General features: G+C 38.3%; 3 protein-coding genes across 6 annotated transcripts in view; 2 read left to right on the top strand and 1 right to left on the bottom strand.

Annotated features, from left to right (window-relative positions):
* Positions 1-14,832, bottom strand: part of LOC128857393 (carboxypeptidase M) — a 73,636-nt gene that overhangs the window by 38,645 nt on the left and 20,159 nt on the right. The gene's annotated exons all lie outside the window — the stretch shown is intronic.
* LOC128857399 (trypsin alpha) lies at positions 282-1,811 on the top strand. The gene is made up of 2 exons (XM_054093143.1): positions 282-587; positions 769-1,811. Exons 1-2 carry the CDS (start codon positions 364-366, stop codon positions 1,292-1,294), a joined length of 750 nt encoding a protein of 249 aa, XP_053949118.1. The 5' UTR covers positions 282-363; the 3' UTR covers positions 1,295-1,811.
* LOC128857398 (serine protease SP24D-like) lies at positions 6,858-7,803 on the top strand. Its single transcript, XM_054093142.1, has 2 exons — positions 6,858-7,103; positions 7,194-7,803. Exons 1-2 carry the CDS (start codon positions 6,871-6,873, stop codon positions 7,717-7,719), a joined length of 759 nt encoding a protein of 252 aa, XP_053949117.1. The 5' UTR covers positions 6,858-6,870; the 3' UTR covers positions 7,720-7,803.

The following is a 14,832-nucleotide window of genomic DNA, read 5'->3' as shown; positions in this document are numbered from 1 at the left end:
TTAATTACCGTACTTTATCATGCAGCAACCTTTAGCTACCATACACGTATACGATAAGATTAGTCAGTCGACGAAAATACTCACATTCTCCATAAAAAGTAAGCACCAATATATGTATGTATGTATGTAAACACGTACGTATGCACGTAGGAAAACAATAAGCGATTATTTGATACTACTGTTCGACCATGCCTGTACTTCCATAAAAGTGGGTCATAAATTCACCACTTCAACGATTCAAAAACAAATTCACCGTGATCTCAATACCAGTACGTATCGATATTCATATCAGCCTGGATTTCAAGAGCGAGTATACAATTTAATTCAGTTCACACAGTTCATTTCAGTATTAGCACAAACGCAATGCATTCAACAGTTATTTTTGTGCTCCTCGCTATTGTCGTTGGCACCAGCCGCGCCATGCCGCCTTCCGGGCGCATTTTGGGCGGCGAGGATGCTGTGTCTGGTCAGTTTACTTTCGCCGCTTCAGTGCGTGTGGATCACACGCATATTTGTGGTGGCAGCATTATAGGCAAGCAGCAGATATTAACTGCAGCGCACTGCGTCGTCGATGACAACAACAAAGTGTGAGTAAGATAAAAAGTGAAATACTTTTACTGCTTAAAAATGGTAATTACTTTATTTTACCTATACAAATACCCGCTCATAAACAAAAAAAAAAAAGTGAAACACTTTTACTGCTTTTTACTTAAATTCACTCTCTTTCTTTCTCTCTCTCTTTCTCCTCTTAATTTCGTTTGTTTTCAGTGTCTCAAGTGATAAAGTCTCTGTGCGTGTTGGCAGCATCAATCAGTTTGCCGGCGGTAAGATCGTTTCTGTCTCCGCCATTACGGTACATCCCTCCTACGAATACATTCTTAATGATGTTGCTGTGTTGACGCTACAGAGTGAGCTTGAAGTGAGCGATAAACTCTCTATAATTGAGCTGGCGAGTAGTGCTGCGCAGCAACCAGCGGTTGGCACCAATGTCACAGTTGCCGGCTGGGGTGAGCAATCATCTGGTGCCACACCCTATAAATTGCAATCGACGACTTTCACTGTGGCCAGCGATGCGGTGTGCACCAATGGCTATGCCAATCATGACGAGACGACATTCTGCCTGGCGCATAGCCTCAAGCAGGGCAGCTGCACTGGTGATGCCGGAAATGGCGCTGTCTACAATGATGTTTTGGTTGGCATCAGCAGTTTTGTAGTGGGCGCTTGCGGATCGCGTTATCCAGATGTATTTGTGAATGTCACACACTTTGCGTCATGGATTGAGAGCCAATTTTGAGTTGGAGAAGTGGAAGTGGAAAATAAAGAGCAAGTTGATCATGGAGTAAATGTTTTTTTTTTAATAAATTATTACGGCATAAGGAAAAATTTCAATAAAGGTGGTAGGGTTGTCGAATAAATTGGGCAAGCTTTTTGAATAAATGTATAAACAAGGTGGCGCAAAATGAATCGCCCAGTTCTGTTTTAACTTCTTTACTAAACAAAATAAAAACAAAGACTTTGAGTGTGAGATTTTGAGTTAAATATGATTGACGCCACCTTGTATATATACTGAATCATTAAATTTTGCTTTAATTTTTTTAATAAACAAAAAAAATGACTTTGAGTGTGAGATTTTGAGTTAAATATGATTGACGCCACCTTGTATATATACTGAATCATTAAATTTTGCTTTAATTTTTTTACTAAACAAAAAAATGTTTTGAGTGTGAGATTTTGAGTTAAATATGATTGACGCCACCTTGTAAATGTAATTAATCATTAAATTTTGTTTTAACTTTACTGCTAAACAAATAAAAATACTTTGAGTGTGAGATTTTGAGTTAAATATATATATATATATATATATATATATATATGTATACTGAGTCCTTAAATTTTTCTTTTACTTTTTTACTAAATAAAAAAATAAAAATTGTAGTGTGAGTTTTTGAGTCAAATATGATTTGACGCCACCTTGTATCTTTGCTGATACTTGTATATTTGTAGGTATGTATGCATGCTCCAAGGAGTAGGCCAAACCGATGGGCATAGGACATATACATGTACATATATGTATGTAGTTGGCGCGTATACCCTTTTGGGTGTTTCGCCGAGCTTCCCCTCCTATTTACGGCGTGCGTCTTCACATTGTTTCACAAGTGGAGGGACCTACAAGTTCAAGCCAACTCCGAACGGCAGATCTTTTTTATGAGCAGCTTTTTTCATATCGAAGAAACATTCGGAGGTTTGCCATTGTCTACCGATGGGCGACCGCTATTAAAGGGTTGTTAAATTTCAAGGGCCGATGTTGAATGTGAACCACACCTAAACGTCAACGACACCGTTGGACTTCTGTCTTTGAGATTATTTGAAATTAAAGGTGTACGTCGATAAGCCTGCAACAATTCAAGAGCGGCCATTTGGCCGATATTTTGTCCCATACGTAATTGAGCCATACCAATATTATCATAATAAAGAGAAATTATAATAATTTTCTAAAAAAATTGTATTTTATTCTAAATTAATACCGGCCCTTGAGAAAAAACTTTTTCTTCATTTTCGTCTTTCACCGAGATTCGATTTTACGTTCTCTCTGAATTCCGAATGGTAGTCACACACCAACTCATTCGGCTATGGCGGCCGCCAAGAGCATAGTCGAATGAAATTTTGGCGTAGTGTCGTCATACCACTCGTATTTTTTGTTGATGGGGTGCATAAAAGTTGGCTAATGCAAGGAAATGTGATGATAGAACGGCAGATTAGGTGCATGAGAAAACATAATACCCTACCATACTTAGAAAAAAATGTGTTTTTCTTGATACTGATTGGTTACAGAGATCTCCCACCCGGTCGTCGGCAACACCCTGACTGTTGTTATAGGGGAATTGCACAACTTATTTCTCACGAAAGCACCGATGAGATGGCGCTCCATTTTTTCGTGTGGTCTTTCGGAAGTGCTATGGCCCCAGTACAATAGACGAAGGACGCAGATAGTGCAGGGGACCCCAAGCCTTCAATTTCCAAACTTGTAGCTGTGCTTACCGAGCTAGGTTTACCATTTAATCCCCATTGCAGAATTTGTGGGAATCTTTCAGAAAAGGAGACTGTTGAGCACTTTCTTTGTAGATGTCAGGGTTTGGCAGCCAGACTATTAAGATCATTGGGTGCTCCATTCTATGACAGCCTGGGCAGTGCTCCAAACTAAATCCCATCAACCTTCTTCATTACATCAACAACTCTGGTTGGTTGTAGATATCTGCCCACTGAAGGTCTCAAAATAGTATTAAAAAGGAGCTTCAGTGCTACTTGGGAGTTCCAGTCTGCTACTGGCAAAAAAAAAGAAGTTTCTGCGCTGCCGGCGCACAGTGCGGCCGATTCCCAAAAAGCTGGCCAAAAGTCGAAAAAAAAGTTTCTAGATAGAGTTTTTTTGTCTTTGGGTTGGCTACAGTAATGCCTTGAGTAGTGAAAACCGTTCATAGCAACGTCCTGTACCCTAAGTATCCTCTGTATTTTCAGTCGCAACGTGGCTTTCGTTTGAGCATCGTATTACTGTCGATGAATAGTGAAAGTTGTACACATTTGAAAGATTTTGTAATGGAGTAAATTGAACAAAACCAAATGGAATCATCTTCGGAAGGTTAGTAAAATACGAGAAATCTTTAGTACATATCAATACCTCGACACAAAATTTTTAGCTGCAGCAATACGTAGATACATTTTTTGGAATTTTTTTTATAAAATTTGAGTTTTCAAACTGTATAGTAATACAACGCCGTCATATGCTGCTTTGAAACCTATTAAAGGTTACTCAAAAAAGTAATGGTTACTGAATAAAACAAGATTCAGCTGCTACCACTTGCTACCTTGCGACCCCGAAAACATATAAATTTACATGCATCTTGATTATGTTCTTGAATATACGCTATTTCACGTGAGGGGGTGGCCAATAGGGGTGGAAGGGGGTGGATTTTCCAAATTTTAAGATCAAATTCGTAATCAGCTACCCCGACAACCCCCGAGTAAGAAATTTTGAATCAATTACTTAATTTTTTGAGTTTTGGCCAGCTTTTCGGGAATCGGCCACACTGTGCGGCGCGCTGAAAATTACCCTTGAATTTACATAGGGAAAAAACCTCCTTTCCGTAAATTTCATATCGAATGATCGATATTATTTAATGCTCTCTTTTAATTCCTCTTCAGAAATGTCGAATAAAATAAATGAGAAGTAAAAAAAACCGAAATAAATGAAAATTAAAAAAACAAAACGAAATAAATACTTTTGGTTTGTTTTCGTTTAAAAAGAAAACGAAATAAATACATATTTTCCTTTTTTTATTTTGAATTTTTTTTTTTGCAAAAGGAGACAATCGATTTATACTTTGTTACAAATTACTTTTATAAATCAATATCTTTTCTTTTTTGAACCTTTCATTTTATTGCTAATGAAATTTCGAGAAATACCTGCCTTAACCTCTATTAATTCGTACCCCTACGATTTCTTCTCACATATACCCCATTGTAAAATTATATACACACCTTATGTGTTTTTATAAAACTATAGTTCATACTACAAAAAAAACCATAAAACGCAAAGTTTAGGATAACATTTTTAAAAACTTCGAATCTTCAAAACTTTCAACTGTATAACCAGAATTTTTCGAGGTATGCAATTGCAGTAGTGTCAGTTTAAAGTGTCTAAGAAATACTGTTAATTTGTAGCAGTTTTTTTGTTTGCTGACGGTGCTGGGCTCTCTTTTCCATGCAAAAATATTCGAACATGTACACGGGGTCCAGTGGCAGAATTAGGAATTAAAAGCTAATTTTAAAAAAGAATTACTGTTTATTTTTTAACTTGTTTGCTCTAAGTGCTGACCGTTACGTAGGATACACTCTTAGAATCTGGCCTCCGTACTCCGTGCCAGTCGCTGAGGAAGTGATGTCGGAATTACATGAACTTTTTCTTTTCTTTTAGTGCTGAGATGATCGCCGGGTTTGTTTCATAGACTTTACTTTCGATGCACCACCACAGAAAGAAGTCCATAGTGGCAAGATCGGGAAACCTGCGTTGGCCAGAATATGTTATCGAAACGGCGGATCAGTTTGTTAGGGAAGAAATTACGCATTATCGCCATGGTCTCTTTGGCCGTTTGCCACGTGGCTGAAACCATGTGAGTGTACTGAAGAAAGAATATTCTCTCAATATTGGCAAAAAATAATCGTTCAGCATACACCGTTAAGGGGCACCGTACACAGATTTTCAAAAACTTTTGGTCCAATTATTTCCCTGCTTGACAATGCGCATAAACCGTAAGTTCTGTCCTGTAGGTGACCAATGGCGCAAATTTTGCTTATTTCCACTTGCATTTATATGAAAATGGTGCTCAAAGGGGAAGCTCTTGTGATTTCGGAAGAAACCAAGTACTTGGGACTAACCATAGATAGGAAATTGACTTGGAAGTCAAACATCATGGAAAGAGTTAGGAAAGCGAGCCTACCCTTTTATGCCTGTAAGAGAGCTTTAGGTAAGACCTGGGGAATTAAACCTAAGGTTGCTCATTGGCTTTATACTGCTGTCGTCAGACTGAAAAAACCTGTTATAATTTATTAAATAATCTGCAGAGTTAAGCGGAATTTCCAATATATAGCGTTATTAAAACCACGCCATCCATGGCTTTGGACATAATATTACATCTGCCTTCCCCTGCCGGCATGTTCTGCTTTAAGGCTCAGAGCGAGCTCACAATGGAAGATTGTTGGACATGGACATTCAACCACCTTATATCCTATACGGATATACCCAGTGATTGTGATAATCACCCTCCCATTCTCTGTTTTGAAAGGAATTTCTCAATGAAAATCCCTTCTAGACTGGAATGGCTTCAAGAAGATCCATCACCCAACACACCCGTTAAGATCTACACGAACGGATGACTTTAAACTACCGGATGACTGTAGTGTTTTTCAAGCGGAAATAAACGCTATTCATGAGGTCTAAAGATGGTTACGTCTGTCCGGGAATATTGTAAAATGAGTAGACTTCAAATTAGGACCTTAGTAGGGGCCCTAACAGGGCATTATCTCATAGGAAAGCACGCAAACAGATTAGGCCTTTACATGCAGGATTTCTGTCGTAGCTGCAGGAATGAGGAGGAGTCGGAAACAATTCAATACCCTTTTTGCACATGCCCGGCTCTAGCCAGAAGCAGGTATCGATATTTAAGATCCTACTTCTTTAAGAATATAGATTATCTATACACTTTACGCTTTAACCAAAGCTCAGGATAGTTCAATATGGAAGGGGAAATGCAGCCCAGCTCCTGCGGCTCACAACAGACAAATTTCGTGGTTTAAGTGGCATCGCTGTGTCTATGTGCGATGCGGCTGCCAAACCTAACTTAACCTATTGTCCGGAGGGTAAAGACCTTATTTGTTTTGACATCTTTGGTGTCTTTTGGTGGTTATAGATTTGGCAACTTTACTGCCTACCTGCTACTGAATATAAGCGAAACTCTAGAAAGGCGCGTGGAAGGTAATTTCGTCTTTAATCGCTATGTCTGCGTATTATATGGTCGCTACACGTAACCGGCAGTGGAGTGATACAAGTTTAGTCATAAGGGGAAGAATGTCGCTGAAGAGTCGCTTTAATATTTCATTGACAGTAGTCGCAAATCTTACTGAGTTAGATAAGCAAATACTACAAAGATTAGCAAAAACTAAGTAAAACCAACAACTTGACAATTCCGATTATCCTTATACTGATTGATTTATACCAGTCATTGATAAAGTTGGCCAAATCTATGCAAGTCACTTTGAATATAAAATTATGAAATCTATCGCCATTAGCTTTATTCTCCTTTGGTTACCCGTCTTGGCATGTGCTCACTAATGGCTTGCTTGTATTTTTTAGCATTTTTCGCAGTCGCTTTGGTGACTGTCACGGCAAATCCTACAGGTCGTGTGGTGGGTGGCTATGACGCTGTACCAGCAGAGTTTCCGCATCAAATTTCACTGCGCATGGAGCACCGACATATTTGCGGCGGTTCGATCATTAAATCCAATTACATATTAACTGCAGCGCATTGTGTGGTGGAGACGGGCACAACACCGTGAGTACTTATCAAGAAGTTAAAATATTATATTTGGCATTATTTATACTTATATTAAAAACGTATCCTTCATTTTACACTACACTGCAGTTATGCCGCTGAGCATTTCACTATTCGCGCTGGCACACACAATCGCATCGCCGGCGGTGTAATCGTCCAGGTGAAGCGTGTTGTGGTCCACCAAGGCTATAGTTCATACACAAACGATTTGGCTGTGTTGGAATTAGCGGAACATTTGACTTTCTCTGCAAAAATTCAACCTATTCCGTTGGCGTCTGCGGAAGTGCCTGCCGGCTCCGAAGTAATCATTTCCGGCTGGGGTCTCCTCAAAACTAACGGTGACACTTTACCTATTATATTGCAATGGAACCGCGTAGAGGCGCTTAGCAAGAGTCAATGTCTGCGTAAGATTTTAATATCTTCAGATGCTTTGATTTGCTTAGACCACCCCAGTGGTGCTGGTGCATGTAATGGCGACTCAGGTGGCCCGGCAACATACAATGGCGAGCTAGTAGGCGTTGCTGGATTTGTAGTGATTGGCTGTGGAACTTCGCGTCCCGATGGTTATGCTAAAGTATTCTATAACCTCGACTGGATTCAAGAGAACATGGTATGAAGCGTATAAGTATAATATGTGCGAAATCGGCAGAAAATTAATGTTTCAACTAACAAAACAAAAAAAAAAAAACAATCAATAAATGAAAGCAAAAAAAAAATCTTGTACGTCGAGAATTTAATTTGAATGAAGGAAAGATATAAGTCTAGATTGTTGATACTGTTAACCTCTACTTGAGTTAGTCGTTAGCGATGGCACCAAAGCGCCGTGGGAATCCGGCTTGAAGGAGAATGATGTGCACAGTGAGAGTTGGGGATCCAGGTAGAGAGGAGGGAGAGAGACAGAGAGTGTGGTGAATTGAGTATAGAAGGTTGCGTCTTCCCAGAGCAGTTACTTTATTTTTCGCAGTTTTTATAAGTCTGACGTCAGGTCCCTTACCAATACAAAAGAACCGAACCAAACAAACAAACTGAGGAGAAACTAAGCAAACTAATGAAAACAAAGTGCCGCGTGTTAAATTGTGAAAGCACAAATTAATATAAGGCTTTGAAATGCGTTTTTATGCGGAAGACGCCGTGGCAAGATAGTATGCGTGTGTGTGTGTGTGCGTATAATTTCTTGTGCTTGTTTCTTTCAATTGCTTTCGCCCACTCTCCGTCTTCACAAACAAGTAATTCCTCTTCTTTTTGTTCGTTTACTCATGACCGCTGACGGCACAGGGAATTCGGAAGACGCAACCTTGTATTAGGTTGAGGTATGGAAGTTAATATGCTACGTGTTACTTGCTTACTCACTTTACATTTAAAGTGTGAGAGGCCTGTAGCACACACAGCAAAGAGAATACAGAAGAAGGTGGCGATATCAGCCAGCTGTTCTCCTGCTCTCTCAGTGAATTTGACAGCATCTGCTGATTTTATGACGTAATAATCTAATAATAGTTTTCATTTTATTGCTGTATTGTTTTTAATTGTTTTATTTTTATTAATAAGCGAATTTCCTCCACTGTTATTTACTTTACTGTTTATTCAATAGCTAAAAATACTCTTGCGGAGGTCACAAACTTGTAATTTATCATTTTTGGTTAGCGCAGTCTAATTTGGTGCCGCCAACTAACATATCTCGAATGTATTTGACCTTACGTCTTGGAGGGCTCTCGAGAGGAGTCTTGTTCTTATGGGGCTGAGCGTGAAGTGTCATATAAAGCGTTTTTCAGTAAGAGCGCTTCAACTTTTTTTTTGAATAAAACACAAACGGTTTGACTTTTTTTACTAATTTTTTTTTTATTATCGAGCTTGAACATATACATTTGAGTATAAAATTCGATTTCTTTTGCATGACCACCGCATGCACGTTTTACGAAGTCCAATCGTTGAACGCAATTTTCGACTGCTCTTTTGCATAAATCGGCCGAAATTCCAGCAATTTCGCTTTCAATATTGGCTCTGAGCTCACAAATCGTCGCCGGCTTGTTACTGTAGACCAATGACTTCACATAACCCCAAAGAAAATAGTATAGAGGCGTCAAATCACACGAGCGCGGCGGCCATTCGATCGGTCCATTTCTGGAAATAATGCGCTCATCGAACTTACTCTTCAACAAATCAATTGTAGTGTGTGCTGTGTGGCTTGTGGACCCATCCTGTTGAAACCACATGTCGTCTAAGTCCATACCATTCAATTGCGGCCAAAAATAATCGTTTATCATGTCGCGGAATCGATTTCCATTCACAGTAACGTGGCGATCGTTCTCGTCAACGAAAAAATATGGGCCAATTACGCCGCCGGCATGGAAACCGCACCAAACAGTGATTTTTTCGGGATGCAACGGTGCCTCATGAATCACGTGTGGATTGCTTTCTGCCCAGTAACGCATATTTTGCTTGTTGACAAAGCCATTGAGCCAAAAGTGAGCTTCATCACTGAAGATGATTTTTTGGAAAAAATCTGGATTATTTTTTTTTTTCTGGACGATTAATTTCATAAAAAATTTGCACGATTTGCAATCATTGCTCAAGTGTGTAGCGTTCCATGATGAAATGTATACTAATGAAGTTTACAAATGACAAGCGAAAAATAAAAAATATTGCGTCGTTCGCCTTCCCTATCGGAAAAAAGTTGAAGCGCACCTATTGAAAAACGCTATATAGCTTATGGGTTCGACAGGAAATTGCGCCGCTGCGCCCCACGTACTAGCCTACGGCAGCCCTTACGTAAATTCCAAATATATATATACTTGGCGCTTACACCCTTTTTGGGTGCTTGGCCGAGCTCCTCCTCCTATTTGGGGCGTGCGTCTTGATGTTATTTTACAAATGAAGGAACCTATAGTTTCAAGCCGACTCCGAACGGCAGATATTTTTTTTAGGAGGAACTTTTTCATGGCAAAAATTCACTCGGAGGTTTGCCTGCCGCTAATAGAAAGAATTTTTTCTTCACTTTCGAGATTTGAACCTACGTTCTCCGAATGTCGAATTGTAGTCACACACCAACTCATTCAGCTACGTTGGCCGCCTAATGAGTTGTAATAAAGTTAGTGTCGAGAAAGCCGCATTAATTCGAACTCTTTTTCGTTTTATATTTGAATTAGGACCAATTTACAGTTTCCCAGATTTAAAATTCAAAAAATAGTTCATTAAACTTTTAGAAGCTCATAGATTTTGGAGAAGTTGTGATGCTATAATTGAATAATGGAAACTCCATATTATTAGCAAAATTGTAAAGAATTGTGTTTAGCTTAGGTGAAGCTGAGGTGACTTTAAGCAAACACCTTAAAGGAATCGTGGCAGATCGCTAGGAAATTTTAATCATGAGACTAAATGTTTAAAACGGCGTCGCGGAGCTCATGTGAAAGAAGTCATGTACTAAGGGGCAAAGTTAAAAAGTTTGCGGAATGAAGAGAGAGAGAGAGAGAGAGTTGTGAAATTTGATATGATTCGATTTTCCCTTTTCTAGATGTTATCCTGCAAGCTGGACACACTTCTTCAGATCTTTATTTATACCGTCCGAAAATATTTTTCTGCAAAATCTTTAAAGTAGGTAAAAATAGCCAATTTCATTGCATAATATAGTTGAAACTTTATCTGCGTCCCAAAACACCGTTGTTGGTTGAGGGCGGGAAGTATTTAGGTGATGGCAGTGCGTAGGCTCTTGTTTTTACTGTTTATAGATGCATAGCATTGAATCTCTCTTTCACCCCCAGGAAGGGATTCAGGCCATAAATGTAACTTGTAATCGGTACACAGGCATGGATATTCGTTCCGCTGTTGCTTCTAAGCCGGGCATCTATATTACAGTTGATCTTAAATATGGCAAGATGGCCGTGGATGATATCCAATAGTCATTCAGTCCAAACATTCGTCCAACAAATTTTTTTATCCAAGTGGATCATTCAGAACAAATTCTTCGATCTATGCAACCTCAGAGATTGCCTGTCTGCCTAACCTGACAGCTAGTCCATTGCTCGGCAAAAGTGCCGCAATAGGTCGCAACTTTTCTTTAATGATCTGCACAGGTTTTTGCTTAGTAAGAAACTTAATCGCGTCACGAAACTCAGGTTTATCATAGTTGATATTTTCTTCTCGACTGACTGATTTATCTTCGGCATAATCCTAAAGGTTAATCGATTTCTATGATACCTAGTATTTGCAGTTGCACTGGGTCATCAACTGTACTAAGTGCTGTGTTAAGAAAAAAAAACTCATCCTACCTTCTACTACCTACCTTCAATTCGACAAGCTTTTACAGCTTCCCTCGTATTTTTCGCAATGAAAACCCGTTAATATCTAGCACTGAAAGTAACACTGTGTCTAAACACTTCGTTGCTTTTTGAGTTAAAAGATGCGATAAGTTTGTTTCCAGTTGAGTTACCCTTATAAACAAATTTCATAAATCTTCAATCAATGAAGGACCAAAAAGATCTTACAAGATGAAGCTAGGAGGCTTTTAAATATGTTCTACAAAAACAAAAAGATGAAAGGAATAAATGTATGCACAATATTTCAAAAAAATAAATAAATAAATGGAGAAAGAGTCCGATCTATTTCGGATTTTTTTCTTATACTTCAGATCAGATATTTATTTCTTTAATAATTGAGTCGAAAAAAATTATTAATAGTCTAAAAAATACAGTATTTCATACAGACTATGAAAACAGATTAATGCTAAATAAATTAATTAAAGTAAAATTAATCTTATAATTAACTGGTTTTAACTGTAATGAGTGAAAGAAAAAGATAACATTTCTTATAATTTACAGCAGAGGATTATTAGATAATACTAAGAATTTAGTTCAACAATTCATTTGGTACCAATTTTAAGTGTTTTTTTGTGGAAGAAAAATCTCCTTAAGTTCTAGAAATCAGAGCATTGGGAACATAATTAGTTCTTACCATCACCATCATGATTCCCTAAACTGCGCTGAGGAATATTGAAATTGACTTTCTCAAGTAGCAATGGGGATTTAATAACTCCGTTTATTAAATCGAAAAGGAAAGTAATGGAGAGAATAGTCCTTACAATATCTAGCGATTTTAGATTTATGAGCAAGCACCGACTTTTAAAGGATGGAATTGGATCAGTGAAATTTAAAGAACGCAAACCACAACGCACAAAGGCTTTCTAGACACATTCGAGCTTACAAAAATGACAAGCTTGATAGGGTCGCCAATAAAGACGTCGTATTCCAACTTCGAACGCACCAGAGACTTATATAACAACTGTAGAGTATGTGGATCAACAGGGTCTGAACTAAAACGTCGAATACATACGCAAGTACGGAAAAGGACTTTGAAATGGTGTAATTTAAATGCCTTTGAAAAGAGAATTTAGAATCAAATACCACACCAAGATCAATAATTTCACTTCGATTGGATAAACTAGATGCACAAATGTGGGAGAAAGTGGGTATAAGAGAACAAGATTTAGAATAGGAAACATAAAATGACTTGCTTATATTTAAATTAAACTTATTTCTATTACACCAAGCAACAGTGTTAGCTAAATCATATTAATGGTTTAAGGAGTCCACTGTACTTGCTATCCCCGAGTATATCTTTAAATCATCGGCACACAAGAGATTTATGTAAATGATAATATTACATTAATAACTGCATTGAAGCCATTTTTTGCCTGTTAACAAGAAACAAATTTTCTAAGAAAATATCAAATACTTTAATATTAAAATTTGAGCAAATCTGGGTTAAGTGCACAAACAAAAAAAATTTAATAGCCCAAAAATTTCAGCTCAAGCCCACTGTAACCAAAAACAAAAAAGAAAAATTGTGATGGGATAGCGCAAAATACACTTTGAGTTTGGTTCTGACCCAAGAATGTCGGCTCTAGGCAAAATTATACCTTTATGAAGGAAATGTGGCACTCTGGGTATTTCCAAAATATTTGTCTCATTCCGAAATTTAACTGGAACTGATATTTTTCAAGTACTTGATAGTGTTTGAAGTAGTAACAGTAAAATATTTACCATGCGTTGTGTTGATACAGAGTTTCTTATCGCCTTTACGTTTTCTTCTTAAGTAATAAATCTATTGTAACGGGTTTTTTGAACAGGGTAGTCGTTAGTGACGACAAACGAATGGATACAAACGCTCTGGCTCTGAAAGTATTCGATGTGGTACCAGCTGGCGGAAGCAGAGGAAGAGAAGGGCCTCCTATGCGTTGAAAAGATCAGGTGGAGAAGGACTTGGATCCACTTGGTGTGTCCAACTGGCGCCGGTTAGCACTGACGCACTTTGTTAAACTCGGCCAAAATCGCGAAAGCGGTTATCGCGCCAATTAAGAAGAAGAAAAAGGCGTTAGAGGCTGGCTGGATTATATTTGACTTTCTGCTAAAACAACTTTGAGCAAAATCCTTTTGCTGTTTAGCTACATTTCATGGGTATTAATGATTAGAATTAGTTTTGACTGATACCCTAAACAATAATCTTTAAATGGTTCTAACGTGTTACGAGGGTTGCCGCTAATATTTTATGCCCAATAATGAAAATGGCTTTATTGCTTTCCAAAATATTCTCTTTCTATGTCAATACTCTTCTGCATTTGCTTGAACCAATTTTCAAAGAATCTACTTTTGCAACTAAGAAGTGAATGGCTCCAAAACAAGCAGTTTAAAGCCTTCAAAAGCTTCTTCAGGCGTTGCAAAACATTGACCACGTAATTTAATTTTGATGTTCGTGAACAAAAAGATATCATTAGCTATATGTAAATCAGGCCTGTAGGGCGGATGACCCATTAATTCGGTCTTTTGAGTGCTTAAAACTCTCTTGTTTGAGCCGCTAAGTAAGAGCACTCGTATTCTCTTGGTGATAATTCTGGTGAAAAAATGGTTGCGTATCACTCAAAATTGACTGTTTTAAGTTTCTCTAGTGGTACAGTTGCAACATAACCAGATTTTCTGAAGAATCAGGTGATCGATTGCTTTGAGTTGCTTTTTAGGTGAATATCTTTTGTTGGATTAAGCTCGTCTAGGAACCGTACTATTGATTATTGCTTCATTATCACGTAATATGCATACTATAGATCCAAGATTCATCACGTGTTAAGATGTCATAGACGGCCAGCGTGGCTGATTTTCTTCAACATTTCTTTACATCAACCGACACGAGTCCTTTTTTAGGCAAATGTCAAATGATGTGGAATCCAACGGGAAAAAGTCTTGACTACTAAATGTTCATGCAATATTGAATGTACGCTGGCTTCACTAACGTCCAAGTGTGTCTCTATCTCGCGTTATGCCAAATGACAACCTATCGTCATCAATTGACGCACCTCACCGATTGTCTCTGGCGGAACCATCGTTTCTGGACGGTTTTTGCGAAATTCATCAAGGGAGGATCGACGGCCACATTGGAGCTCGTTGTACCAGCGCCTCATAGTGGCTAAGTATAGATCTTCAACGCCAAAAGTCCACGTAAGTTGATCAATGCACTTCTGTCTCGAAAATCGTAATGAATCATCGCACGAAAATTCTCAAGAGTTAATCCCATCTTTGTAACGAGATGAATTTTTCAACTGAAGTGAAAACGGAATATGTAAGTTTATGCAAGAAAACATCAAATTTTTCGATAAAAATATCGAATTAGAGCTCGTCACACTTAGTGTTGCAAACAGTGCGCAAAACATATGAGCCAACCCACGTATCGAGTAATAGTGTCAAACTAT

Source organism: Anastrepha ludens, chromosome 3 (genome assembly GCF_028408465.1).
Source record: "Anastrepha ludens isolate Willacy chromosome 3, idAnaLude1.1, whole genome shotgun sequence".
NCBI classification, from domain to species: domain Eukaryota; kingdom Metazoa; phylum Arthropoda; class Insecta; order Diptera; family Tephritidae; genus Anastrepha; species Anastrepha ludens.
Note: the sequence above shows the minus strand (reverse complement) of the source record. Positions and strands in the feature narration are given on the sequence as shown.